Source organism: Sciurus carolinensis, chromosome 16, assembly GCF_902686445.1.
Source record: "Sciurus carolinensis chromosome 16, mSciCar1.2, whole genome shotgun sequence".
Classification (NCBI taxonomy): Eukaryota; Metazoa; Chordata; class Mammalia; order Rodentia; family Sciuridae; genus Sciurus; species Sciurus carolinensis.
Window position 1 is genome coordinate 41,138,801 of NC_062228.1, and position 25,884 is coordinate 41,164,684.

The window sequence follows — 25,884 nt, forward strand, 5'->3', positions numbered from 1 at the left end:
TACACCATTCCTCAATGTGTACCTGCTGGAAGAACAGACGTGGATGTGCATCAAAGGACACATTGATAATGTTCATAACAGCACTACTTCAAAGAGCCAAAGCTGGAAACAACCAAGTGTCCATCATTGGCACAATAAATAAGTAAATGAATGGCATGGATGTATAATGGAATATTACATAAAAATGAACCATCTATAGCTACATATGACAACTGAAGACTCTCCAAGACAAAGAATACAAACTACAGGATTAAATTCATATAACTTGCAAAACAGGCTAAATTAAACACACTTTTTTTGGTGCTGAGGATTGAGCCATGCAACTGTGAGGCAGAGAAATTGGGACTTGAATTCAGGTCTCTGAATGCCCAGGGCATTGCTGTGCCCACAGGGCTCTACATTCCCCTGAACTGACCACAAATTAATGTACCACTTTCCCTCCAGCCTAATTCTTGGGTAACACCAACAAGAAAACTACAGAGAATGAGACTTTCCCTTGTTAGGCCACTTCTGAGAAGGTGCACAATTCACATGAAGATGTTGGCCTAAAACACAGAGAGGTATGAGGTACCTGCTTAGACCCAAATTGCCTGATTTGGGGTTGGTCTATTTCCTTATCTTAGTAGCTTTAGAGGAAGCATGAATAACACTATAAACAGAACAAAATTATTAATTATTTACCTCAGATTACAGGAAATATATAGAAGGCAGTTTTATAAAGTTGCCCTTATATGCAATATCATCTTTAAGGTTAGTAGCATCTAGTGATAAAGTAAGCAGTTTATATGCCCCACATATCTACTTTTTAAGGATGTGTGTTTATGTGTGTGTACACACACACTATACAGTGATACATATATAGTGTATAAATTTTTATATGTATATATTTGTATGTAAATGTATAAATAATATATATACGTATGAAATTTTTACATAGCATATAAATACACTATATAGTGATATATATATATATATATATATATATATAGTGAATATGTATATCTATGTATGTGGGTTTATTTGTTTTTTTTTGTGTTGCTAGGGCTGGAACCCAGGCCTTCACATATGCTTAAGAATACAGTTTACCACTGAGCTCCATCCCCAACCCAAGGAAATATATTTTCATCATATTATAAATTCAGAAATACTTGGTTAGTTCCAAAAAGTTTCATGGTTGAGAAGTATTCCTGAGAAGCATGAAGACTACAAATACAAAATTTTCTTTTTTTAAGAACTTTTTCACAATGCCTTTATTTATTTTTCTGTGGTGCTAAGGATTGAACCCAGCACTGAGCTACAACTTCAGCCCCTACAAATACAAATCTGAACCGTAAACAGATTGATTACCCTGTGCCTCTGCCACAGGTGGGTTAAGTGACCACGGGTAAGTCACTTATCCTGTTTCTTTACAAACTTACCCTCAGGGATGTGAAATAATAAGATGGTACATGTAAAGACAAACAAACAAACCAAGATGGTACATGTAAACTGCCTTGCAAATATCAAAAGCTTGGGAAAGGTCAACATAACCTCCTCCCCACCTCACCTTCCTTAGAAACAAAACTAACAAATCTGTGGCAAACTAAAATCCCTTTCCAGTTTAAGGCACCTTTCATTGCTGCTGTACAGGTTATGATGAGACCTTTCGATGGCCATCACTTAGTCAAACTCTAGGTCCTGTGTTGTACAGGGGAGAGCCTTCTATTGGCTGGGACATATAGGAACATGGAGACTGGTACACACACACACACACACACACACACTGCTGGTAGGAAGGTGAAATAGAGAAGCTACTTTTAGGACAATTTGGCAATATCTAAATTGGCAATATCTAAGGTAATGCAGCAGACACAGGTACACATATCAGAACCGTGCATGGAAACGGCCTAAGTGTTCATCCATAAATGAGTAAATAGACAAGTCAACAGGGTTCAGTCCCAAAACTGAAATGAAATAAAAAAGCAATGTGGTGGAAAGATTGGTTCTGTAAGATGACCTTAGATCATTTAAAAATATAGCACTGTAGTTGTTCACTTGCACTTAATTGTGGTAAAAGAATAAAAACACAGACTTCTAGAATGTACTCCAAATCCAAGAGATGGGTTCCAGGAAGGGAGTGGAGGTGGGAGACAAAGACAATTTCAACCCTGACTATATAGCCTTTTATTTCTTTTATTCAAAGAAAAGAAAAGAAAAAACCAGGTAGGTGTGTTGGTACACACCTATAATCCCAGCAATTCGTGGGATACTGAGGCAGGAGATGTGTAGTTCTAGGCCAGCCTCAGCAATGTAGGGAGACCTGTCTCAAAATAAAAAATAAAAAGAGCTGGGGATGTGGCATCAGTGTTAAATCACCCCTGGGTTCAATCCCTAGTACAAAAAAAAAAAAACAAAAAGACAAAAAAATTGGGGGTGTTAAAAGGCATGACTCAGTGGTAGAGCGTATACAAGCCCTGAATTTGATCCCCAGCACCAACAAACATAACAACCTGAGGGGGAAAAATGGTAATATTTGTTCAATCTGGAGAATGGAAACACTAATGTGTTACATTATTTTCTACTTATCAAATTTTAAAAATAAATTTTCTTTCTATACATATGGGTCCTAAAGTCACCATAATAGGCTTGCCTAAAAATATATAATATTTGTCCTTTGAATTAGGCTGCATAAGTCAATATAACCTCTTTCTTCTAAGGAAGATGTGGTGGCAAACTTTGCTTCTGGAGTAGTTAAGTGATACAACTTTGTAACATCAAGTATGAAAAAAGCAGCCAGAAAATGTGCAATAAAGAGCAAAGGACTTAGCCAGGTGTGGTGGCCCATGCCTATGATCCCAGCAGCTCAGGAGGCTGAGACGGGAGGATCATGAATACAAAGCCAGTCTCAGAGAAAAAGTGAGGTGGCACTAAGTAATTCATTGAGACTCTGTCTCCAAATAAAATACGAAATGGGGCTGGGGATGTGGCTCACTGACCCTGAGTTCAATCCTTGGTATCCATTAAAAAAAAAAAAAAAAAGAGCAGTGGACTTCATCTAAGTCTTCTAGAACCCTGCAATGTCACCAGCTTGGGGCTCTGAACAGCATCTGCAGGTTACAGCAATATTCACTATACAGAAATCTAATTCTGCATATTAAAGTCTACATATGTTGGAAAGTGATAGCTAGTTCATGAAATACTCACATAAGGACTCAATGAAGTAAGTTCTCTAAGCCCATTTAGAATGTGTGTTAATATAGTGGAAGATAACTAATATATCCAATGTAAATGTAGCTTGATGCTGTGAGTCTGTGCGTGCAGTCACAATGAATAATGAGCCATTAGTGATGGTAAAAAAAGAAAAAAGGAAAAAGATCGTGGTGCTCTTTAGCCAGTAAAGAAATGGCACTACTCATTTTCCAAAACCCTGGGAGCACAGTTTAAAACTCAGGGTTAGATGCGTGAGGCCCTGGATTCAATCCCCAGTACTGCAAAAAACAAATATAAATCAGGATTATTATAGCTGGTCCTTTCAACTACACTGTACCTTGTTCTCCCCAGTGTGAGACAGGGCAACGAACAGAACTCCTCACAGAGTTAGTGGTAGGTCATCTAAGAAAAACCTATAGAGTGGTCACCACACATGGTAAGTAAACAGCAAGGAACGTCACTACTGTTGAGATTCATGACAATGTTCCTCTCATTGAGTGTGACTCTGAAGAAAGGTTGCAATGTACACAGTGATAATTAGAAAAGTGATAGGAGAATTAGCTTTTGGGATCAGAGGAAAGAGTGGAATTACTAGCTTCTGATAGAAATCTACATTAAGAATGGGAAGATGTTTGTCTTTGAATGACTTGACTTTGAAAGGTATAGGAAAGAGGTTTAAATTTTAGCCAACACAGATAGAAATAAGGCTGGACACATTAAAAAAATAAAAGCCCCAGAGCAATCAAATGCAGAATAAAGAAAGTGATTACACAAACTTTGGAATATGGAAATCACCTGTTTTTTGTGTGACGTAGCATACACAGCATCACTATGACCTCCCTCTTCTTTCCTGGTATTGCCATTGCCCACCTCCTTGCTGTTGGAAGACACCTGCATTTCAGTGTCCTCTTCATCCCCATAACCCAGTGTTGCAAAGGATGGTAAAGAAGGTCTTCTTCCCATCTCATTCTGCCAACTTGGTCTGTATTAGAACATTGAACAGTAAAATAAACAAGCACTTCACCCTTGTCATCAAAATAAACATGTTAAATGCACCGCCTCCAAGTCCCCACCAGAGAAGTATTTTAATACATCCCAAAACGTGTAGAAGCATAAAGATTAAATCACCCACTAGCCCATCTCTTTATATACTCTTAGTATTTATCTTTTTTCTATTTTTATAGTTATCACTGCATACATATATAATTTGCCTTGTTATCAGATATATTAACAGTCAAATATTTTTGTTTGTTTTGTTTTTTGTTTTTTGGTACTGGGGATTAAACCCAAGGGTGCTCTATCACTGAGCTATATCCCTACCCCTTTTTGTTTTTATCTTGAGTCAGGGCCTCACTAAGTTGCTCAGGCTAGCCTTAAATTTGTGATACTCCTGCCTCAGTTTCCCAAGTCACTGATAACCAGCAGGTACCACCATACCTGGTTAACAGTGAACATTTTAAAAGACAGGAATAAGGCTGGGGTTATGCATGTGTTCAGCATATATAACACCCTGAGTTTGATTCCCAAAGCATATGCGCGCGCACGCGCACGCACACACACACACACACACACACACACACACACACACATACAAAGAATCAGATATCCCAGTTTAGTCAGTAATTCCCCTGCTTTGGTGGGCTTTATTTTTTCCTTTGATTATCACTGTTATAAATAACTCCATAATGAACATATATGTGCAAATAATCTCTTCTATTTTAAGGATTAGTACTAGAAAACAAACCACCATATGATAAGTTGCTCTGTGTCTACATGGTACAGTACAAAAATCATTTCACAAAACATTTTCTTAATCTCTACATGAGTAATAGTTTTTTAGATTTGCCAAAACAATTTAAATGTCATTCTCTAATTACACATTTCTTACCGAGAATGAACATTTTCCATATATTTGTGTTTGAGTCATAATTCTTCTATTATGAATTATCTACTTAAGTCCATTGGTTTCCTTCTAGTATGTCCAATCCAGTTTGAAGTTAACTTTTCAACCTAGGAAAATTAAAATCCTGTCTCATTTCTTGCTGTAACTATTTTCCCCATTTTACAGTTTTATTTACTTATATATTTAATTATTTAATGTGGTGCTGAGGATCGAACCTAGTGCCTCACACGAGCTAGGCAAGCTCTCTACAACTGAGCTACAACCCCAGCCCCTGGAGCTGCTTTTATTAAAGCCTTGATATGCTTGTAAACTCAAGGTTCACCTCAGGCCTTCAAGACACCTCTCAGATACTGAGGTCCAGTACTATGTTTGATACTTTAGTGGTATGTTTTGAAATACAATGGGGCTTATCCAGTCCTTCCCCTAGGCTAGTATTCTTCCTTTCTAGATGTCTGTGGATGGTGTTATGTGCTTATTCTTTCCAATTAATTTTAGAACTAAATTTTGCCTTTAATTCTTACTTGGCCAAGTAAGAAACTGACTGTATTTAAACATCTCAAAAAGTCAAGATTTAAATGTAAAAATAAAACACAACCTAGAAGTAAATAAGTATTTATATTTATATAATGCTGTAGTGGAAAAGATCTTTGTAAATATAACCATAATGACAGAAACTAAAAATGGGAAAATGGGTAGAATTTGTTACATTAAATTTATATATTTACATATATATATATATATAGCCTAGCCTGTTTATATATATATATAACTTTATAAACAGGCTAGGGGTATAGCTCAGTGATAAAGTAAGTGCTTAGTATGAGCAAGGTCCTGAATTTGATTCCCAGCACCAAAAAAAAAAAAAAAAAAAAAAAAAAATTGTATATATATGACAGTTAAAATGGCAAATTTAACCTGGGCACAATGACACATGCCTATAATCCCAGTGACTCAGGAGGCTAAGGCAGAAGGATATGAAGTTTGAGGCTAGCCTCAGCAATTTAGTAAGGCCCTAAGCAACTTGGGGAAACCCTGTCTCAAAACAAACAAAAAAAAAAAAAAAAAGGGAATTGAGATATAGCTCTAGCAAAATACCCTAGAATTTAATCCCAGTACCAAAAAAAAAAAAAAATTTGATATCCTCACTCTCACCCATGAGCCCTAAAAGCCAATCAGTGTCTTCAGTGCTCCTCGGGCACATTCCAAACTTCTGAACAGGATACCAAAGGCCACTCTAGCCTGGCCCCTGCCACTCATTGCCCCCTTCACCAGAGCCCTCACAGACACAAACATCTGCCTTCAATTGCTGCCATATCTCTACTCCCTGTTCCTAGTTAATTCCTATATGTCCCCAAGTGCTCCCCTCAACCCTCTCTTCCTTCAGAGGAAACCTTCCTGACAACTAAGCCCTGTGTCAGCTCAAACTCAGCTGATGCAATAAAGGAAAGTTGTTAACAGAGAAACAAGGCAAAATTTGCTGAGTGCTCAGAGGAGAGATTCTGGAGAAGTAATGAGGGAGGGAACTCTCCCTATTTAGGTTGTGGCACAGAGACTCCTACTCAGGGCTAAAAGTCAACACTAAATTCACTGGCTCTGTGTTGCCATTAAAATGACCAGTGCTTTTACAAGTTAACATTTAAGGACGCACTCTGGAGAAAATTCTGATTCAAGAGCAATTAATGTCTCTGGACAGTGTCCCATTGACACTAAGATGAGAACCTGATGACTAAGACTCATAAATAACGTACACACACATGCATGCCCACACACACACATACATACACACGCACACAGTGATGAAAATGAGCTGCTCCTCTTCTGTCCCCAGCAAAAGCAGAACCAGCAACATACTGTTCCTACCCAAGCCTGTGCTCTGAGCTGGTGGCATAGGGCTGGATGAAGCTGTCCTTTTCCACATTGGAGGTGTCACTTTCAGAACGAGATCTCTGACGAGGCTGGGGAATGGCAACGGTCTGCCCAGTCAACGTTGTTGCCAGAATGACTGCAGCCAGAGCAGATCTATGGGCAAAAACATTACATAAGACAGTGAGACAGGGACGCTGGAGCCGAAAGCCCAACTGTTCAAGGTTTACCTTCTGAGCCATGGTGTTTAACTGCATGCCTGCTGCCTGCATGCCCACAGTCTGCTATGCACCATCAGACCATCTCACCTGACTCTCACATCAACTCTATGAATCAATATTAGTCATCCCAGTTTTCAAAGACATTTAATAACTTACAAAGCTTTTCTAGGCCATAGCAGGTGTAACCAGAGCTCTAGTCCAGGTAGTTAGATCCCAAACAGTTTTCTTATTAAAATGAAAGATCAGAATGGAAGGGAAAAAAAAGAAAGAAAGATAAAAATAAAGAAATGATGTAAAGGAGTGCTTTCAAAACTCTTGCAAATTATTAAAAACTATGTTATAGGAAAGACGGAAACAATAGGTTCAACTTCCTACCTAAAAAAGCCAAACCAAACAAAAGAACAGAGTCAGAATTGTCCCAGCTTACTGCCTGGGAAAATTTCCAGGTCGCACGGTACAGGGAGAAGGAACTGAAGTGGGGCCAGGCAGACTCTGAGTTGTAGAGATACAGCTGAGAGTCCAGGACACCAAGGCAGAAAGAATTCACAGGACAGAGTATCAGAAAGGAGAGAGCTGCTCAGAGAGAAACTTGGGGATCTGCAGAAGGTCCCCAAGTGTTAAGCAGAATATTCCTCAGCACACATGGAAATGATCCAAACCTGGAGGAAGAGCCATCCAAAAACATTAGAGGAACAGTGCCAGACGCTTACACAAGGCCTGGGACAGTGCCTGTTCCCACCAGATGGACTGGAAAAACTTATCATTCACAGGACACTGGGTACAGAACTCAGAAAGGTCTGGCCTCGGTGGTGAGAAATAGCTAGTCCTAGTTGAGCGCTGTTCCAGACACTCCCTAACACATCGAGACTCAAAAGATTCAACTGTTTCCTGGTAGCTTAACTGTATCCCAAAATAAAGACCAGGAGGATTTATAGGAATATAAAAATTTCAACAAGGTAAAGTTCACAATGTGTTGTATTCAAAGATAACCAGATATGTAAGGGACAGAACAATATGATCTATTATGAAGAATCAATTGAAGCCCACTCAGAATTGAACATATATTTGAGAATTAGCAGAAAAGAACATTAAGAGGGTTATTATAACTGCATTTCATAAAAAAATTTATTTACTTGAGCTTGTTTAGTTCAAAAAGCTAAATAAGAGACTGGAAGATTTTAAAGACCCAAACTTCAGGAGATGAAATGTCAATATCAGAGATGAAAAATACACCTATAAGGTTAACAGCAGATTATACATTGCATAAGAAAAGACAAAAGCAACAGTAAATAACCAAAATGAAAAGGAAAAAAATAATTAAAGAGAACACGAGTGAGATGTGAGATTTTTAAAAAATGCTGTTGTTCAATGTTTAAACCACTAAGGTTTGGTGCAGTATGTTACACAGCAAAATACTGACAGGCAGCAGATAGCATGAGTGGTGGAAACATGAAGTTAAGGACATAGGACTGAGCCTACATGCTGGTCTGCCACATGCTTTCTCTTAAAAAGCAATTTACCTAAGGCCATTCTGGCCTTGCTCTGGCTAAGTGAATAGGATATGTTACATTCCTTTGCAAACAACCTGTTATCTCTGAAGGCTATATATACCTCTCAAGGTTCTTGATTATAAGATTCCTCCCTGGTGATAAGAACACAAATAACCCTGAAGGGTAAACATAAAATCTGTTAAAAACACATTTCATCATTAACCAAAAACAGTCTTTCATTATTTATCAATTAAAACTGGTCAGCACAAACCAAGGTGACCGAGAGTCACCTTTAGGTCTTTAGCATGTGATTTTAATTTCATAATAGTAACATCTCTTCTCCATGGGTTACATTTGGATATCTGCAGGTAAGACCATGAGCAATGGGAATCTAAAAATCTGATGCAATGTACATACATAACTGCATAACTGATGTGATTCTACAACACGTACAATCAGAAAAATAAAATTATACCCCATTTACATATGATACATCAAAGTGTGTAAGTGCATTCTACTGTCACGTATAACTAATTAGAATAAAAAAAAATTTTTTTCGATCTATGCTGTCCTACCATCAGTCAAAAGTTGAGAAGTGGTAACCTGGAAACTTCCCTAAGTTTATAGAAACTTCCCTAAGTTCCCCAATAAAACTAGGGAAAACAACACAAGAAGAAGAAACAATGTGACCCCTGGACCACCACCATTAACATCAAAAGGTGCTGGAAAAAATGAATACCTATATGCAAGAAAGAAAAGAAATGAACTTGAATTTACATATTCCATGTCATATACAAAATTTAACTCGAAATGGATCATAAACCCAAATGGAAATTTATAAAACTTCTAAAATATAGGTGAAAACCTTTGTGACCTTAGGCAAAGATTTCAAAGGCATGATACAGAGAGCAAGATCCATGAAAGAAACAAATTGGTAAGTTGGACTTTTGAAAATTCTCTGAAAAGCGACTGCCAAGATACTGAAAGGACAAGCCACGGATGGGGAGAAAATAGTTGCAAACACTATATTTGGTAAAAGACTTATGTACTCAGAATGAAAAAATAAGCAAGCAACCCAATATTTAAATATGGGTAAAAGACTTGAATCGATTTTTCATTAAAGAAGAAATAGATAAGCATGTGAAAAGATGCTTACTGCATGTATTAGTTATTAGAGAAATGAAAAATAATACTATGATGATACAACTATTGTGCTATTATGATATAAGTATTTTGGGTTTTGTCCTGGCTCACAGCTCCTGTAACCCTAGTTATTTCCTAAGTGACTAAAGCAATAAGAACATCTTTTCATTAAGAATTTGGTCTTTTGTTTGGTTCCTGAAGTAACTCCAGAACAGCTTCAGAGCAATAAAGATGAGAGACAGCCTTTCATTATTTACGAGCCCTTCCAAACACACCTGAACACACAGGTTAATGAGGCGATTTTTGGTAAAACCCTCAAAAACCACAAGATGGGGATTGGTTGCCAGGGGAACAGGCCAGGTGCTCAAAGGGTAGGAACTTTCAGCTCCACGCCCCCAGCTCCAGGAAGGGATCACCAAGAGCCAATCATTTAATCAATCTTGCCTACATAATGAAACTTCCACAAAAAAAAAACAAAAAGACTGGTTCAGAGAGCTTGCAGGTGCTGAACATGTGGGAGCTTCCAGAAAGAACACAACTATGTGCTGGGTGATCTATCCCAGCTCCACAGGGCAGAAGCTCCTGAGCTGGAGACCATTCCTGACCTCACTCTATTATCTCTTCATCTATTTACTTGTATCCTCTAAAATAACCTGTTTCCCTGAGTTCTGTGAGCTGCTCTACCAAATAAACCAGATGTAAGAAAGGGGTGTGGGAACCCTGGTTTGTAGCCAGTACGTCAGAAACAAGTAAAACAAACTGGGGTCTGTGTTTGACATCTGAAGTGAAGAAGAGGCTATCTTGGGGACTGAGGCCTCAACCTGTGGCATCTGCTGCTATGGCAGTGACAACACTGAATTGCCTATAAGAGCTGCAATACACCACTCACCGGTGGTGAAGAGGAATCTAGCTTTGCTGCCTAATATCAACAGCAGACACTGACAAGCATCCCCCCCCCTTTTTTATGATATTTTTTAGTTGTAGGTGGACACAATATCTTTATTTTACTTTTATGTGGTGCTGAGGATCAAACCCAGGGCCTGACTCATGCTAAGGGAGTGCTCTACCATTGAGCCACAACCCCAGCTCTGCATCCCCTATCTTAATTAGCTGCTAATACTAAAACAGGCTTAGAACGCACCCACCAGTAGAAATGGAGAAAATCCGGTTTCAGTAGGAACATAAATAGAACAGCAGCTTTAGAAAATAGTTTAACAGTTTCTTAAATACTCACCTGTCACATAACCCAAATATTCCACTCCTAATTACCTGAGAAAAATGAAAGCATGTGTCCAAAGATTTCATAGCAGCTTTATTCTAGTAACCAAAAACTAGAAAGAGGTGAGTAGATAAACAAAGTTTGGTAGAAATACAGTTCTTAGCAATGAAAAGGATGAATTATTGATGTTCACAACAATGTGGAGAATATCAAATAATTATGATAAGTGAAAGAAACCAGCATAATTATTTTATGTAATTCTACTTACATAAAGTTCTAGAAAATGCATACTAATCTACAGTGACAGGTTAGTGGTTGCCTGTGAGCGGAAGTGGGTTGGGTGGGGGAATGGGAGGAGGGAGAGAGGAAAAGAGAGGCACTGCAAAGGGGCTTTAGGAACCTCCTGGGCATCATGGATATAGTTATTATCTTTCATGTGGTAATGGTTTGACAGAGGTAAATATATGTCAAAACTTAGCAAATAATGCATTTAAAATATGTAGTTTATTATACATATACCTCAGTAAAGTATTTTTAAAAGACAAATGACTGTCTAAAGCAAAAACAGCAATGCACTTTGCAATTTCTACATATGGAATTAAAATTTTATGAATCCCACTATTACAATAATTATAATGCACCAATATAAAAAAAGGATTAAAAAAAAGAATTAAAATGTATGACAACAGTCACACAAAAGACAGAAGGAAGAAATAGAAGTAAATTGCTAGAAGGTTTTTGCATTATACATGAAGTAGAATAATAATATTAAAGGTTAATCGGTGTGTCACTATGGACACTATGAAATTTTTCTAATAAAACAAGACTTGCCATGAAATAACACGTTTCATTTGTTTTCCTGGGGCACAATGGCACGGAAAGCTACCCCACCCCAGCTACTGCTATGGTTGCATAAAGCCCCAACAACACAACAGAGTTGTTCCCACAAACACGGAAGAGTTGGACAGCGCCACATCTGCATCATAGCCAGGCCACTACTCTAGCCAGCCTTGAGATCTGTGCCAGATACTAAGGCCCAGGCCTTGCAGGTGACCCAAAAGAGAGATGACAAATGGGACCCCTCTCATGGGGTTGCTGGGAGGAGGAAACGTGGTGATGCTTCTTCAGTACTTACCAAAGTAGTTGGCACAAAGTAAACACTACTACCATCCATGGTATCCAGACTGTGCTGAAGGAAAAAGCAAATGCTAAAAAAGCAAATGCTAAAATATTTCACACTGATTATTTTTTCTCCCTGGTACAGGAACCGAACCAGGTGCATGAGAGGCAAGCACTCTATCACTGTGCTTTATCCCCAGCCCTACAGAGTATTTTTTTTTTTTTTTAAATCAGGGGATACACAACATTCTAGTACCAAAGAACACTAAAAAGAAGGTACCATCCTGCAATGGAATCAGTTCTTATTCACTGTTAATAACCAAGTCAATGTCTTCTATGGACCAAAAATAGACCCACACCTGTGTTCAAAATCCATCAAGGTACAGGCAGGGGGTCTCAGGAATAAGAGAGTCAGGTAGCTGCTGTGTTCAGTGCACTGGAGGACAGGGAATGGCAAGTTTCAGCAGTGAATGTGCTCCTTCTTCTTAACATAAAGCAGTTCTTTTAAGACAGAATCATGTTTAAAAAGAAAACTAGGGACTGGGGTTGTGGCTCAGTGGTAGAGCGCTTGCCTAGTGAGCCCTGGGTTCGATCCTCAGCACCACATAAAAATAAATAAAGGTATTGTGTCCACTTACAAATAAAAAAAAAAAAAAAAAGAGAGAGAGAGAAAGAAAACTATGTGGCTGGGAATAAGTAGTGGCACATGACTGTAATCCCAGCAACTCAGGAGGATGAGGCAAGAGGATCACAAGTTCAAGTTCGAGGCCAGCCTCAGCAATTTAGTGAGGTCCTAAGAAACTTAGTGAGAACCTGTTCCAAAATAAAAAATAAAAAGGGTTGAGGATCTAGCTCAGTGATTATGTGCCCCTGGGTTCAATCCCTGGTATCATAAAAGAAAAGAAAGGAAACTATGTGCACAATTCAAAACTCTTTCTAAAATACTATTAACCTGATCAGGATGTAGTTCAGTGGTACATTATAAGTTTAGCACTTACAAGGCCCTGAGTTCAAACCCCAGCACCAAAAGAATAAAGGAAGTACTATTAACCCAAACGTTTGCACTTTAAAGCTTTTTATTTTGAGAAAAACACTAACTACATCCAATCACAAGATGTGAGCTCATCCACCTTACTTGGAGAGACCCTAAGTTTATTATCCTCAGATTAAGTGCAGCAATATAGAATTGTAGTAAATATTTCAAAGGATATGCTTCTAATCACCCTACCTGTGAACTGTGTGTTTGTTTTTTTTTTAATAGTTCCAGGATCCAGTACTTGGTGCTGAGGACAGGAGTAATCTCAGGGTGTGCACATCTGAGACTCACCTTGGTCTCTCTGGAGACAGGTTAGGGCTGCGGGGAGGAGGTGTGCGAGGCACAGCTGGCTTTGGAGCGATGCTGGCTGCAGGGAGGAGGCCAGGGGTGATGTGTTTCTGCACAAATGAAACCCAGCAGAGGTCACTGGGATGAAGTAACCACCTGGGTCCTGACACCACCACCACCTCCCACACCTGGGAGGGGAAACCTGCACTGGTCACCCCGGGATCCAGCCCCATCAGGAGCCCCACTCTTGCCCTAGCACTCCCAATCCCCATCTGGCCATAAAAGTGCACCCACGTGGGGTCCTCTTGTCCTTCCCTCCTCACAACAGCTTTCTTGACCATCCCCCAGTCATCCCAGACTCTCTACTTGTTCCATATTACTACCCCCTGTGTGTCCCCTGCTGAGCAGGATGACTTCCTAAGAAGCAGGTGACTTTCTTATCTTTATTAATCTTGGAACTCTAGCACCGAGCACACTGCCCCACAGGAACTTAATGAAGATTTTAAATGGCTTATCTCAAACATGCAGAGTAATGAAAAACACTCCTATATGAAAAGAAAGTCAGACCCTGCTTTAGGTAACTGGAGATCCCTCAGAAGTTTCTGGGACTAGCCAGTTTTTTTTTTCTGAGCACTTGCCATTCACTCACTCCTAGAGGCAGGACACCATGACAACACTGAAGAAATCTTGTCTTTGAGGAGCAAAAACTGTCTATGAGAGTATAGAGGAAAAACACTCAAATAGTTCATCTAGAACACATAATTATGGAGTGTCAAGCAAGAGGTAAACATGAAATGCTGAGGTGGCCCAAGGAGGAAAGGGCTCCTTCAGGTCCTGGGGCCAGCAAGGGGACCTCAAGTGTTCCCCTTGGAGAAGATCATAGATGCATGTAGACTGGGTCTTCAGAGATCGTCACTGCTCCCACATTTGGAATGTGATGGAAGAGTATTCTGAGAACAGGCACAGCATGAGCAGAGGAATGGAGCGAGACACTGGTGACAATACTCTGCAAATAACAGTCACCTGGAAGGGAAAAGCTACAACGGTGGGCTGGGGGTCACAGTGGGGATTATTCCCATTTGCAAGTCTTATGGTACCAGATGAAGATATCCTATGGCCTAGTGAGGAGCACCTTTGAAGGTGGGGCCTACAAAGATTAACCAAAGAGTAGGAAACACAATGTACAGAGGAGGAAGAGATGTGCAGCTGGGAGCAAACTTCAGGAGGGAGGGATGGGCAGATCTAAGGGTCCCTGCAGTCTCATTGTCACCCTAGTTCCATTTGCAGACCACTCCCAGGAGCAGGTGTTGCAGAGCCGTCTTTGCCACTTCTCTCCACTCTCTACACCTCTCTTGTATGGTGCAGACCACTCTGCATTTGTCATAAAACTTATTTTACATGTCTGCCACCTTCCTCTCCCCACCACCACCTGGGAGATTCTCAAGGACAAGAAAGTGTTTTCTTCTTAATCTTCGAATCCCCTGGGCTGACATCTAGTAGGTACTCCAAAAAGGCCTCATGATTTTTGTTTTTGTTTCAAAAGAGTAAATCCCCCTAGTATGATGAACATTTCTTACATGTGCCATTATAATCATTTCCTAACTCTGGTCCTCTCACCTCTGGTCTCTGAAAGTCAGGATAATTCTGTCTCCACCCAACATGAAAACCCTCAGAGCTCCACTCTCCTGATGACATGTAAATGGTCTAGCACAGCATAGGTCTCTATAAGTTGGTTCCTACCAACGGACTCAGAGTCATCTTTCACTACATACATATATATATATATATATATATGAATGAGGTGGTAGGGATGGACCAGAGCCTTGCTCGTGCTAGGCAAATGCTCTATCACTGAGCTATATCTGCTGCCCCCTCCACACATTCTGGCTTTGGCACTCAGAATTTCCATCCATTTCCCAAACAGCAAACAATACATTCTTTTTCAGTTCTATGCATATGTTGTCTTCTCCACTCAGAATTCTCTTTTCTCATTCCCTTCAAAGCCCAAGTCAAGTCTCTGGACTCCTAGGTGCCTCTCCAATGGTACAGACCTCTACAGTAGTTTTTATGTTGCCATTCTGTATTGAATTATTTATGGACTTGCCTATCCTCTAAATAATGCAGCTGTCAATCTTTTATGGGTATCTGCACATAGCAAAAACTCAATAATATTTATTGTTTCAAATAAAAACTCAGTGAACATGCTGATGTGAGTTAGTAGAATTACGAGGCAAAATTAGGCTTCAAGCTGGGAGTGGTGGCACACAACTGTAATCCCAGCTACTCAGGAGGCTAAAGCAGGAGGATTACAAGTTTGAGGTCAGCCTTGGCAACTTGGTGAGGCCCTGTCTCAAAACAAGAATTAAAAATACATATTAAACAGGGCTGGAAATACAGTTCAGGAGTTGAATGCCCCTGGGTTCAATCCCCAGTACAAAAAAAAATAAAGCTTCACTTACATCTTCGTTGCTTCTCAACATCCACCTGTTTAAAATGACTTCAGCTGAGAACAAGTGAGACATGCTGTCTGGTCTTATTTTTAAAGGGTTTAGGAGTGCTTTGTCACAATGCTTTTTCTGCACTTTAATATTAATTTTGTGGGAAATTCAATATAAGTAGGTTTAGGTTTTTCCAGGCAAGTAGGGAAAGGGGAGACAGGAACAAGAGAGTTGATGGTGCAGAGAGTGATTATAATGATGACAGGTGTATTTACAGTTGAAAATGAGGATCTCAAGGACGAGAGATACCAGTGGGTCATTAAAAGTTGATAGGATCAGGAACTAGGGGTATATAGCTCAGTGCCTGCCTTACCATGTGTAAGAACATGGGTTAGACACCCAGCACCGCCAAAACACACACACAAACAAAAAACGCTGGTAGGATCAATAAATTGCGGGAAAGGAGGAGTCAGGATCCTAGAGCAAGTGAGTAAGAAAGACAACGGGGTAGTGAGAGAATGAGAACGGGAATGTAAGTATATAATGACAGTGTGGCCATGGGACGATCTGGAGGGAAGAAATTCAGGCGCGTCTAGGCGGGGGAGGTCAGATGGGGGTGGATCTGTGAGTGCTGGGGGAACGGGGGCGGGGTGGGCAGTGGGTTCTAAAGACTGCAGTGGCATGATCAGATTTGAGTTTTCAAATATTTCCTTTAGCTGCTATGTAGAGAACGAACTTCGGGGAAGAGCGAGACTTGAAAGCAGAGAAACTTCTGAGGAGCTGCTTAGGAAGCAGAGCAGGGAGACAGATGCTGGAGGCGGGGTTGGGGTGGGCACCACTTATAGATATATTTGGTGGGGTAGAATCGATGGGATTTGCTGATGGGTACGTGGTGGGTGGTGGAGGGAGGAATCAAGAATGACTCCCTTCGGGGATATCCAGCAGTGGGGCATCTTTGTAGCAGGCGGGAGTGAACTCCCAGCACCGAAGCGAGTGTTGCAGGGAAGAATGATTCCTGTCTGTGGCTGATCCTGAAGTAGATGATTCTTTAGAACTGACAAATTAGGGCTTCTCGAACTAAGAACCACTTCTTCCGGTGCCGCCGCCTTCTCTCAATCTCAGGCCAAATACCAAACCCTCCCCAAACTCTCATCCCTTAACTCCCGGGACAGGCGAGAATCTACTTACGAACTGGCTCTTGCGGCTTCTCCGAAATCCCCCGAGCATCTTTGCTGCAGGGGCTGGCCGGGCCGAGGCCTGGATTTACCAGCATATATGCCCGAAGCGAGAGACCGCTCTTTAAAGTCTGTTTCGGTCTGGTTGGCCTAACTCCAGACGCCTTTTTTTCCTAAAGGACTTCGAAACAACCACGCTTGCTGTTGGCTCGCTTTTGTCTTTGACCAATCAGAGCCAAGGTTACTTCCACATCCGTCGCTCTTGGCAACTAGGGAGTCCCGTTCAAATCTCCACCAGTGAGGAAGCGATCCGCGCTTTCGGCTCTCTTATTGGTCAGCTCAGGTGTACGTCTCTGATACCACAGCCTATCGGGCACCATGGAAGGCGCAGGGCGGGTAGAATGAAAAACTAGGCGAGTCGGTCTGGTTTGAATCCGGAAGTGGGGCGGCTTCGGTAATGTTCCGGAACCTCTAGACTGGGGCGGAAGTGGGGGCCCTACCTGCTGGGTCCTAGTCCCGGACTGAACTGAGGAGCCCGAGCGCGGCCCAGCTGGGCCATTAGGCCCCAGGCAGGTGCTGAAAATGAGGGACGCAGCCACGAGGGCAGAAATCTCCAGTTTCTTAAGACTGAGAGACCACTCTGCAGACGAGATGCTGCTAAATAAGCCCCTGGCTTCGTAGTGTAATTGTGGGGCCCTTTGCGGGAGAGCTTGCCCAAGGGTCGCCTTGCATTTCCTGATTTAGGTCCAGAGCACCGATGGAAAAGAATCTCCCTGAAGGCGCAGGCCCCGTGCACGTGCCTTTTGGGCATGTTGTAGCTAATGAAAAGTGGCGAGGGTCTCAACTGGCGCAGGGGATGCAAGGTCGGTGGGCTGCTTGTCAAATGTCCTTTCTTTCCTCCACACATTAAAAAAAAAAAAAAAAAAAACTATATTGCCGCCTTTCTGTTTCCATATTTCAAGGGAAAATTAAACTCGTTTTTGAGGATGGCCTGACACCAGATTTTTACCTGTCCAGCAAATCCTGCATTCTCTATGTCACTGAAGCTGATTTGGTGGCAGGAAATGGCTACAGAAAAAGAATTGTTCGAGTTAGAAATGTAAGTACTGAATTAAAGAAACTGAAATTGAACTTTGACTCTCCATCCCTTGGAACAATTTACATGTAATACCATGGGCCACTCTAAGCACCTTCTTAACTTTGTTTTTGTTGTTGTTTTATTTATTGGTGCATTATAATTACACATAATAGTGGAATTTGTTGTTATATATTTGTACCTGTGCATGCACAATGTAACTCAGTTTCGTTCCCAGTACTGCCCCTTTCCCTTCCCTCCACCCTCCTCCTGGGTCCCCCTTATTGCTTTCTTAACTTTGAAAGGAATTTTGTTACAAAATGGTTTACTGTCCTTTTTTTGAAGTCTGGTAACCTTCAAGGGATCATAATAGTTGAAAAAACACAGATCAATGAGCAGTACTTCCCAGCCATACAGAAGTTCACTGTACTGGACCTTGGGATGGTGTTACTTCCAGTGGCCAACCAGATGGAAGCCTCTTGCCTCATTGTTCAGTTAGTAAGTACTGATTGCCTCCTTCACAATAGCCCTGTCCTACTTAAGATTCTCAACTGACCTTGACGGATCCTTTTTTTACTCTGGCAGCTGCCTTTGCTATAGTTGCAACCCATGAATCCAATGTCTTTCCCTGTGTTGGCTTATCAAACCTTGAAAAATTGAAGTAAGCAGGTTTACGGTATTTTATTTAAAAAAAAAAAAAAAAAAAAAAAAAACTGATTCTCCATTGTCCTCACTGATAATTTGGTTGTTCATTAGCATCTTCTGGAAAACTTACAAACAGTGTTAGGGCTGGGAATATTGCTCAGTGGTGGAGCAATCCCCAGGACGGGGGTGGAGGAGTGGTGGGGGAGTGATACATGAGCCAACTGTGACCAATTAAAAATTAGAACATGGGGATAGGGCCTGAATGCCAATTTTTTGTGTCCATTTTAAAATCCTGCCTGCTAGGGTTGAAAGGCAAGTGGCACCATGTGGTTCCCTGATTCCTCTCCACTACACCACTTGCTTCACTGTCCCTAACTTCCCATGATATGATGCTATTATCTGCCTTGGTAAATCTCCAGTAAATGAAGCCTAATTTCGCCTTAAAAAAAAAAAAATTGTTTTTTTTGTAATTGTACAGAGACAGCATGCCTTTATTTTATTTGCTTATTTGTATGTGGTGCTAAGGATGGAACCCAGTGCCTCACACTATGCTAGGCAAGCACTCTGCCACTGAGCCCCAGCCCCAGCCCTAAGTTTCTCCTTTGAAAGGCAAGCTTGATAGGTTGTTTGAAGTAGGTCTCATTTAGATATAGCCATCATTTAACATGGCACAAAACTCAAGTTTTGAAAAGTATTTACAAAAATTTTTTTTCATATGTGTATTTAGGGTAATAATGTCTGTTTCATTCTACCTCCTTCCCATCCCCTCTACCCCTCCCCTCCCCTCCCCTTACTCCCTTCTGCATAATTCAAAGTTCCTTTATTCTCCCCTACCCAACCCTGACTATGGATCAGCATCCACTTATCAGAGAAAACATTCGGCCTTCGGTTTTTTGGAATTTGCTTATTTCACTTAGTATGATATTCTTTAGTTCCATCCATTTATCTGCAAATGCCATCATTTCATTCTTCTTTAAGGCTGAGTAATATTCCATTGTGTATATGTACCACATTTTCTTTATCTGTTCATCCGTAGAAGGGCATCAAGGTTGGTTCCATAGTTTTGCTATTGTAAATGGAGCTGCTATAAACATTGATGTGGCTGTGTCACTGTAATATGCTGATTTTAAGTCCTTGGGGTATAAACCAAGGAGTGGGATAGCTGGGTCAAATAGGGGTTCCATTCCAAGTTTTCTTAGGAATCTCCACACTGCTTGCAAAAGTGTTTGCATCTATCTGCAGTCCCACCAACAATGTATGAGTATACCTTTTTCCCCACATCCTCGCCAACACTTATTACTCCTTGTGTTCTTGATAATTGCCATTCTGACTGGAGTGAGATGAAATTGTAGTTTTGATTTGCATTTCTCTAATTGCAAGAGATTATGAACATTTTTTCATGTTTGTTGATTGATTGTATTTCTTCTGTGAAGTGTCTGTTCAGTTCCTTAGCCCATTTATTGACTGGGTTGTTGTTGTTTTTGGCATTAAGTTTTTTGAGTTCCTTATATATCCTGGAGATTAGTGCTCTGAGGTGCGTGTGGTTAAGATTTTTTTCCCATTCTGTAGACTCTCTCTCTACATTACTGATTGTTTCCTTTGCTGAGAAGAAGCTTTTTAGTTTGAATCCATCCCATTTATTGATTCTTAATTTTACTTCTTGGACTTTAGGAGTCTTGTTAAGGAAGTCAGGTCCTAAGCCGACATGATGAAGATTTGGGCCTACTTTTTCTTCTCTTAGGCACAGGGTCTCTGTTCTAGTGCTTAAATCTTTGATCCACTTTGAGTTGATTTTTGTGCAGGGTGAGAGAGAGAGGTTTAATTTCATTTTGTTACATATGGATTTCCAGTTTTCTCAGCACCGTTGTTGAATAGGCTATCTTTTCTCCATTATATATTTTTGGCACCTTTTTGTCTAGTATGAGATAACCTTATTTGTGTAGGTTTCTCTGTGTGTTCTAGTTTGTATCATTGGTCTATATGGCTATTTTGGTGCCAATTCCATGCCATTTTTGTTACTATTGCTCTGTAGTGTAGTTTAAGGTCTGGTAGTGTGATGCCTCCTGCTTCTCTCTTCCTGCTAAGGATTGCCTTGGCTATTCTGGGTCTCTTATGTTTCCAAATGAATTTCATGATTGCTTTTTCTATTTCTATGAAGAATGTCATTGGGATTTTGATAGGAATTAACATTCAACCTGTATAACACTTTTGGTAGTATGGCCATTTTGACAATATTAATTCTGCCTAACTAAGAGCATGGGAGATCTTTCCATCTTCTAAGGTCTTCTTCAATTTCTTTTAGTGTTCTGTAGTTTTCATTGTAGAGGTCTTTCACCTCTTTTGTTAGATTGATTCCCAAGTATTTTATTTTTGTTGAGGCTATTGTGAATGGGGTGGTTTTCTTTATTTCTCTTGCAGTGGATTCGTTGCTTATGTGTAGCAATACATTTGATTTATGTGTATTGATCTTATAGCCTGCAACTTTGCTGAATTCATTTATGAGTTCTAGAAGTTTTCTCTGGTGGAATTTTTTGGACCTTCTAAATATAGAATCATGTGCTCGGCAAATAGTGATAATTTGAGTTCTTTTTAGTAAAGTATTTTTATCTCTTACTCATTTGTGTGGTCATGTGGTCCATCTTTTAATAATTTCACTAATGTCTGAAAATTTATATTCGAGGTATATAAAAGCATTTGAACCCATGATTCAAGCTGAACAAAATGGAAAAACTATTTTTTTAAAAAATTGCCAGCCCTCCAGAGGGCGCTCATGTGTTTTTCCCTTAATTTCTGGTTCAGGTACAAGAGCACTCCAAAGAACCCAGCAAGAACCCTTTCCTCAGGAAGAAACGGGCTCTGCTCTCTGAGCCATACCTCCTTCGAACTGTGCAGCAGATCCCAGGAGTTGGAAAAGTTAAAGCTTCTCTTCTGCTTCAGAAGTTTCCAAGTATCCAGCAACTGAGTAATGCTTCTGTTCAAGAACTTGAGCCGGTAGTAGGACAAATGGTAGCACAGCAAATCTACACCTTCTTCACCCAGTCCAGGTGACAGCTGCCCTCATCTACTGTTTTCTTTTGACCATGAACTACGGGATCTGGTTTTCATATTTAAAAAACAAGAAAAAAAAAAAACAGGCACAGTGGCACACACCTCTAATCCCAGTGGCTGGAAGGCTGAGGCAAGAGGATCAAGTTCAAAGCCAGCCTCAGCAATGTAGCAAGACGCTGTCTCAAATTTTTAAAAAGGGCTGGGAATGTGGCTCAGTGGTTAAGTGTCCCTGGGTTCAATCCCTGGTGTAAGTCCCCTCTCCTCAAAAAAAAAAAAAAAGCCTAAGAAAATAGAGTATTTTACAGCATTTAGTGAAAGCTGAGGTAGGCCTAATGGAGCCTGTGGTTATGCTGCTGTACTAAGTTTGGACATTTAAGTTACCCTCAGGTAACTTCTTACCTTCTGCTAAGATGGGAAAAAAAAAACCAGCCTAAATCTTCCTAAGAAAGTCAGGGACTCTCAGTAAAAAGCTAGTTAGGGCAGATTTTTGTGAGTGACTCTGACCTGTATCTGTCATGGAATAGACTTTCAGGTGGTGGATATATCCATCTAAAGGAAATTAACCCACAAGGAAGCAGTGTGTATCAGAAGCCCCTTCCTTCTTCTTGGACTCAGAGCTCCTGTTCTTTAGGTCTAGTCTGCATATACCTGTGCTGCCAGTGTAAATAAACAAGTGCACAACAGTTCCCTCCATGGTTCCTTGTTCCTTCATTTTCGCCTTCTTTTTTTTGGCAGAGAGAGGGTAGCCAGTTTATAATCACAGGACTTGTATTCTGAACACAGAAAGCCTAGAGTCTGAAATTCCCCATTTATAGGTGAAAAATTAATGTATGTAAGGAAGGAAAGAGTGTTTGTAGATGTATGCCCAACAGTGGGAGGATACATAAGAAAACATTAGAAGCAGCTGCATCTGGTGAGGAGAGACAGGGTGGAGGATCAAAAGGTATAATGACCATTCAAAAAAACATACAACTGAAAACGCCAAATGTTTTAATAGTTACTAAAATAACCTGTTTTGTGAATTGTTAGTTATTTTTAAAAATCAAAAACATTTTGTGCATGAGGTTAATAAAAATTGAGAAGGAATTAAAGTAAAATTAAAGTTAAAAAACTCAGATAAATGAAGGTGTTTATTTAAATATTTATACAAACATGGCCCTAGAAGCAGTAGATATACTTCCCAAAGGTTGTTGCTCCCCTAAAGATATTGCACAATAGAAAATATTTAAATTCTTGTTAATTCTCAAAATTAGATTTCAGCTATACTTTAAGCTATGTCACTTGTATATATGTCAACCATGAATCTTACTAGAGTCACAGTGTCATCCAACTTACAGCCAGAGAAATCAAATTGGTAAGAACATTCATTTTAAAAATCAAATAGAGCTTTAAACCTGAATCATTTACATCTTTACCTTACAAAATATAAAAACTACTTTTTTACCCAAGATTCTAAAAATATATAGTTATGTACTTTCTACTTTAAAACAAAATGAAAAATGTTTTGAGTATCAAACAGTATATTATCTACCCTGTAGACAGCATCTCCATCTAACACTGCCGTTGTGTTAGCAACTTGTAAAATGGCATCAAACTAGAGGAAAAGATGCTCCTAAATTGTTTTTATTTTATTTTATTTTTTATTTTTTGGCAGTCCTGGGGATCTAACCCAGGGCTCTGAGGCCCTAGGAATGCCAAAAAAAAGTCAAAACAAATTTGGCACTAGACTTTATCTGGAAATAGCATTCATATTATGTAGAAATAATAGTGAAATCTTATCAAGTTAGTAAATTCCCATGAGGAAGCAGTTCTTTGGAGCAGTTTTAATAATAAATTTCATTCTGTCATTATAGTCCTCTGACCTGCCTTAACTCAAGGGTCCTCTGAACTCTAGGTTAAGGAATGATTATTACCCAACCTTCAACACTTAGAAATAGTTCTATTTTTATAAGGAAACCCCAATTTAACTCAGCCTCTGAAGTTATAACTGTAACCACTGAAAATAGCTATAATTTCCATACTATTCTATTTACAATATTTTATAGAATAAATAACTTGCAGCAATATACTGACATTCCTCAAATAAGCATGTTTTCCACAAATTTCTAGAGGTTTCTTGTTATTTTCTTAAAAGCATATCAAATACAAGTTTACGCTATAAGAAAATGGGATTTGAGAATATTTAGGTATTTTCCATATGGCACAAATTTTAAGGCCTAATTAGCCCTAGAAACATTTTAGGGACTGAACATTTCTGTTTCCTTCCGTTAATACAAAGAGCTATCAGTGTTGAGCAGGCTGAAAGGCGTGGGGAGCTTCTTCTTGATGTGAGGTCTCGCCACCCCAACTGCAGGGAGGCACAAGGTGCTGGCTGACTTCTGTCTGTTCTTATTGGTGCCCCAACTCAAAAAGGAAAGCTTTTTTGAGATTTTCTTGGTTTTATCACTTTTATCATCGTCCTCTATGGCTAAGCAGATCATGGAGTAAGTTTTCTGCATTCCCACAGAGTAGGTGGCACTCTTATTATGCTGCACACAGGAAAGGAAGAAAAAAGGTGTCAGACAATCTTCAAAATACCTAGTAAATGATTATAAAGTTTGAGATGCACAGTCTGCCACTATCCTCTTCCAGCTGATTTAACTCTAAAACTCAGGTGACCAGTGCTTACATAGAATTTGACCCTTGAAAGCAAGGACAATTTTTAAGGAATATACTCAGTACTAGTAATTTAGGCTTTGGAACCACTTCTCACTTTTTAAGCTTCTTATTTTGAGAAAGTAAAACAACGAGGGTAAATAATATGAAAATACAGTAGGTCTTCCTCTCACACTGGCTTCCAAGTCCTTCCTCCAAGGTAACTACTGTGTTATACTTCTAGAGATAATGTGCATATATAAGTATTGGTATGTGTGCATAAGTATACTTCACCATTTGTCTCTTTAAAAGGAATACATAACTGTTCTGATAAGTGCTTTCTTCACTTAATAGAACTTAGATTTTAATCCATGCCAGTAGGTATAGATCAGTTTCATTCTCTTTAAAGACAATATAGAATCCATCAAGAAGACACTGCTATTAACTTTTTTCCCCTTAAAAAAAATTGTAGCCAGGTGTGGTGCACATATGTAATCTATGCAACTTGGGAGGCTCAGGCAGGAGGATCACAATTTCAAGGCCAGCCTCAGCAACTTAGGGAGGCTCTGTCTCAAAAAATAAAAATAAAAAAGGGCTAAAGATGTAGCTCAGTGGTAAAGTGCCCCTGGGTTCAATCCCAGTACAAAAGAAAAATAATTATGGTAAAATATATAACAAAATTTATCATTTTAAGCATATTTAAATGTACATAGAATTCAGTGGTATTAAATACATTCACACTATTGTACAATCATCACCATCCTATCCTCAGAACTTTTTTCATTTTCCCCAGTTGAAACTCTATAAACACTAACTTGGAACAAATTATGTGGGACTCACGGAGGAAAACTAAGAAAATTTGTTTTCTAAATCACCTGTTTCTAAGGTTGGCCTCACAATGAGATGGCTTCATTCACTAAAAGTTTACTGAACATCTACTATGTTCCAGGCACAAAAATCAGACCATTTATAGAAACATACATACATATATCTACAGTGTTCATAATATAAATCTTAGGAGGAATTCTAGTTAGGCACAACCAAGGAGTGGTATTTGCTGTTAATCCTCTTAAGAATTTGGTTCCTTTGGAGGATGTTTCTTCTCCCTTTCCTATAAAACTAACCATTAATCCTACCATGCCTTATAGGGCACATACACTCTATTAAAAACAATAATGAAACAGTCAGATGTGATAGCACACACCTGTAATCCCACCTACTTGTGAGGCTAACACAGGAGTATCACAAGTTTGAGGCCAGCCTCAGCCACTTAGTGAGATCCTGTCTCAAAAGAAAAGAAAAGGCTAGGGATGTAACTCAGTGGAAGAGTGCCTCTGGGTTCAATTTCCAGTGCAAAAAAAAAAAAAAAAAAAAAAAAAAAAACCAGAACAAAACAAT

General features: G+C 39.7%; 3 protein-coding genes across 5 annotated transcripts in view; 1 reads left to right on the top strand and 2 right to left on the bottom strand.

Moving 5' to 3' along the window:
• Cep89 (centrosomal protein 89) overlaps positions 1–17,234 on the bottom strand; it is a 55,729-nt gene extending 38,495 nt beyond the window's left edge. For all 3 annotated transcript variants that reach the window (XM_047527073.1, XM_047527072.1, XM_047527074.1), the window contains exons 1-4: positions 17,098–17,234; positions 13,475–13,581; positions 6,953–7,111; positions 3,985–4,171 (exon numbers count right to left, since the gene is read on the bottom strand). In XM_047527073.1, the coding sequence (XP_047383029.1) occupies positions 3,985–4,171; positions 6,953–7,111; positions 13,475–13,581; positions 17,098–17,136 (492 nt within the window). In that variant the 5' untranslated portion in view covers positions 17,137–17,234. The remainder of the gene's footprint in view (positions 1–3,984; positions 4,172–6,952; positions 7,112–13,474; positions 13,582–17,097) is intronic.
• Positions 17,235–17,564: 330 nt separating this feature from the next.
• Faap24 (FA core complex associated protein 24) lies at positions 17,565–22,300 on the top strand. Its single transcript, XM_047529543.1, has 5 exons — positions 17,565–17,657; positions 17,829–17,947; positions 18,047–18,183; positions 18,505–18,657; positions 21,604–22,300. Exons 2-5 carry the CDS (start codon positions 17,842–17,844, stop codon positions 21,850–21,852), a joined length of 645 nt encoding a protein of 214 aa, XP_047385499.1. The 5' UTR covers positions 17,565–17,657; positions 17,829–17,841; the 3' UTR covers positions 21,853–22,300.
• Positions 22,301–22,964: 664 nt separating this feature from the next.
• The window catches only part of Rhpn2 (rhophilin Rho GTPase binding protein 2), a 62,915-nt gene continuing 59,995 nt past the window's right edge, over positions 22,965–25,884 (bottom strand). The window contains 1 exon segment of the mRNA XM_047530086.1: positions 22,965–24,380. Coding sequence (XP_047386042.1) covers positions 24,120–24,380 — 261 coding nt within the window. The 3' untranslated portion in view covers positions 22,965–24,119.

Excerpts from the sequence above, each read along its gene's own strand:
- Faap24 (XM_047529543.1), top strand. The coding sequence starts at position 17,842 with ATGGAAAAGAATCTCCCTGAAGGCGCAGGCCCCGTGCACGTGCCTTTT. Across the intron at positions 18,184-18,504 it reads GAATTGTTCGAGTTAGAAAT|TCTGGTAACCTTCAAGGGAT; the intron begins GTAAGTACTGAA and ends CTTTTTTTGAAG. Across the intron at positions 18,658-21,603 it reads CTTGCCTCATTGTTCAGTTA|GTACAAGAGCACTCCAAAGA; the intron begins GTAAGTACTGAT and ends TTTCTGGTTCAG.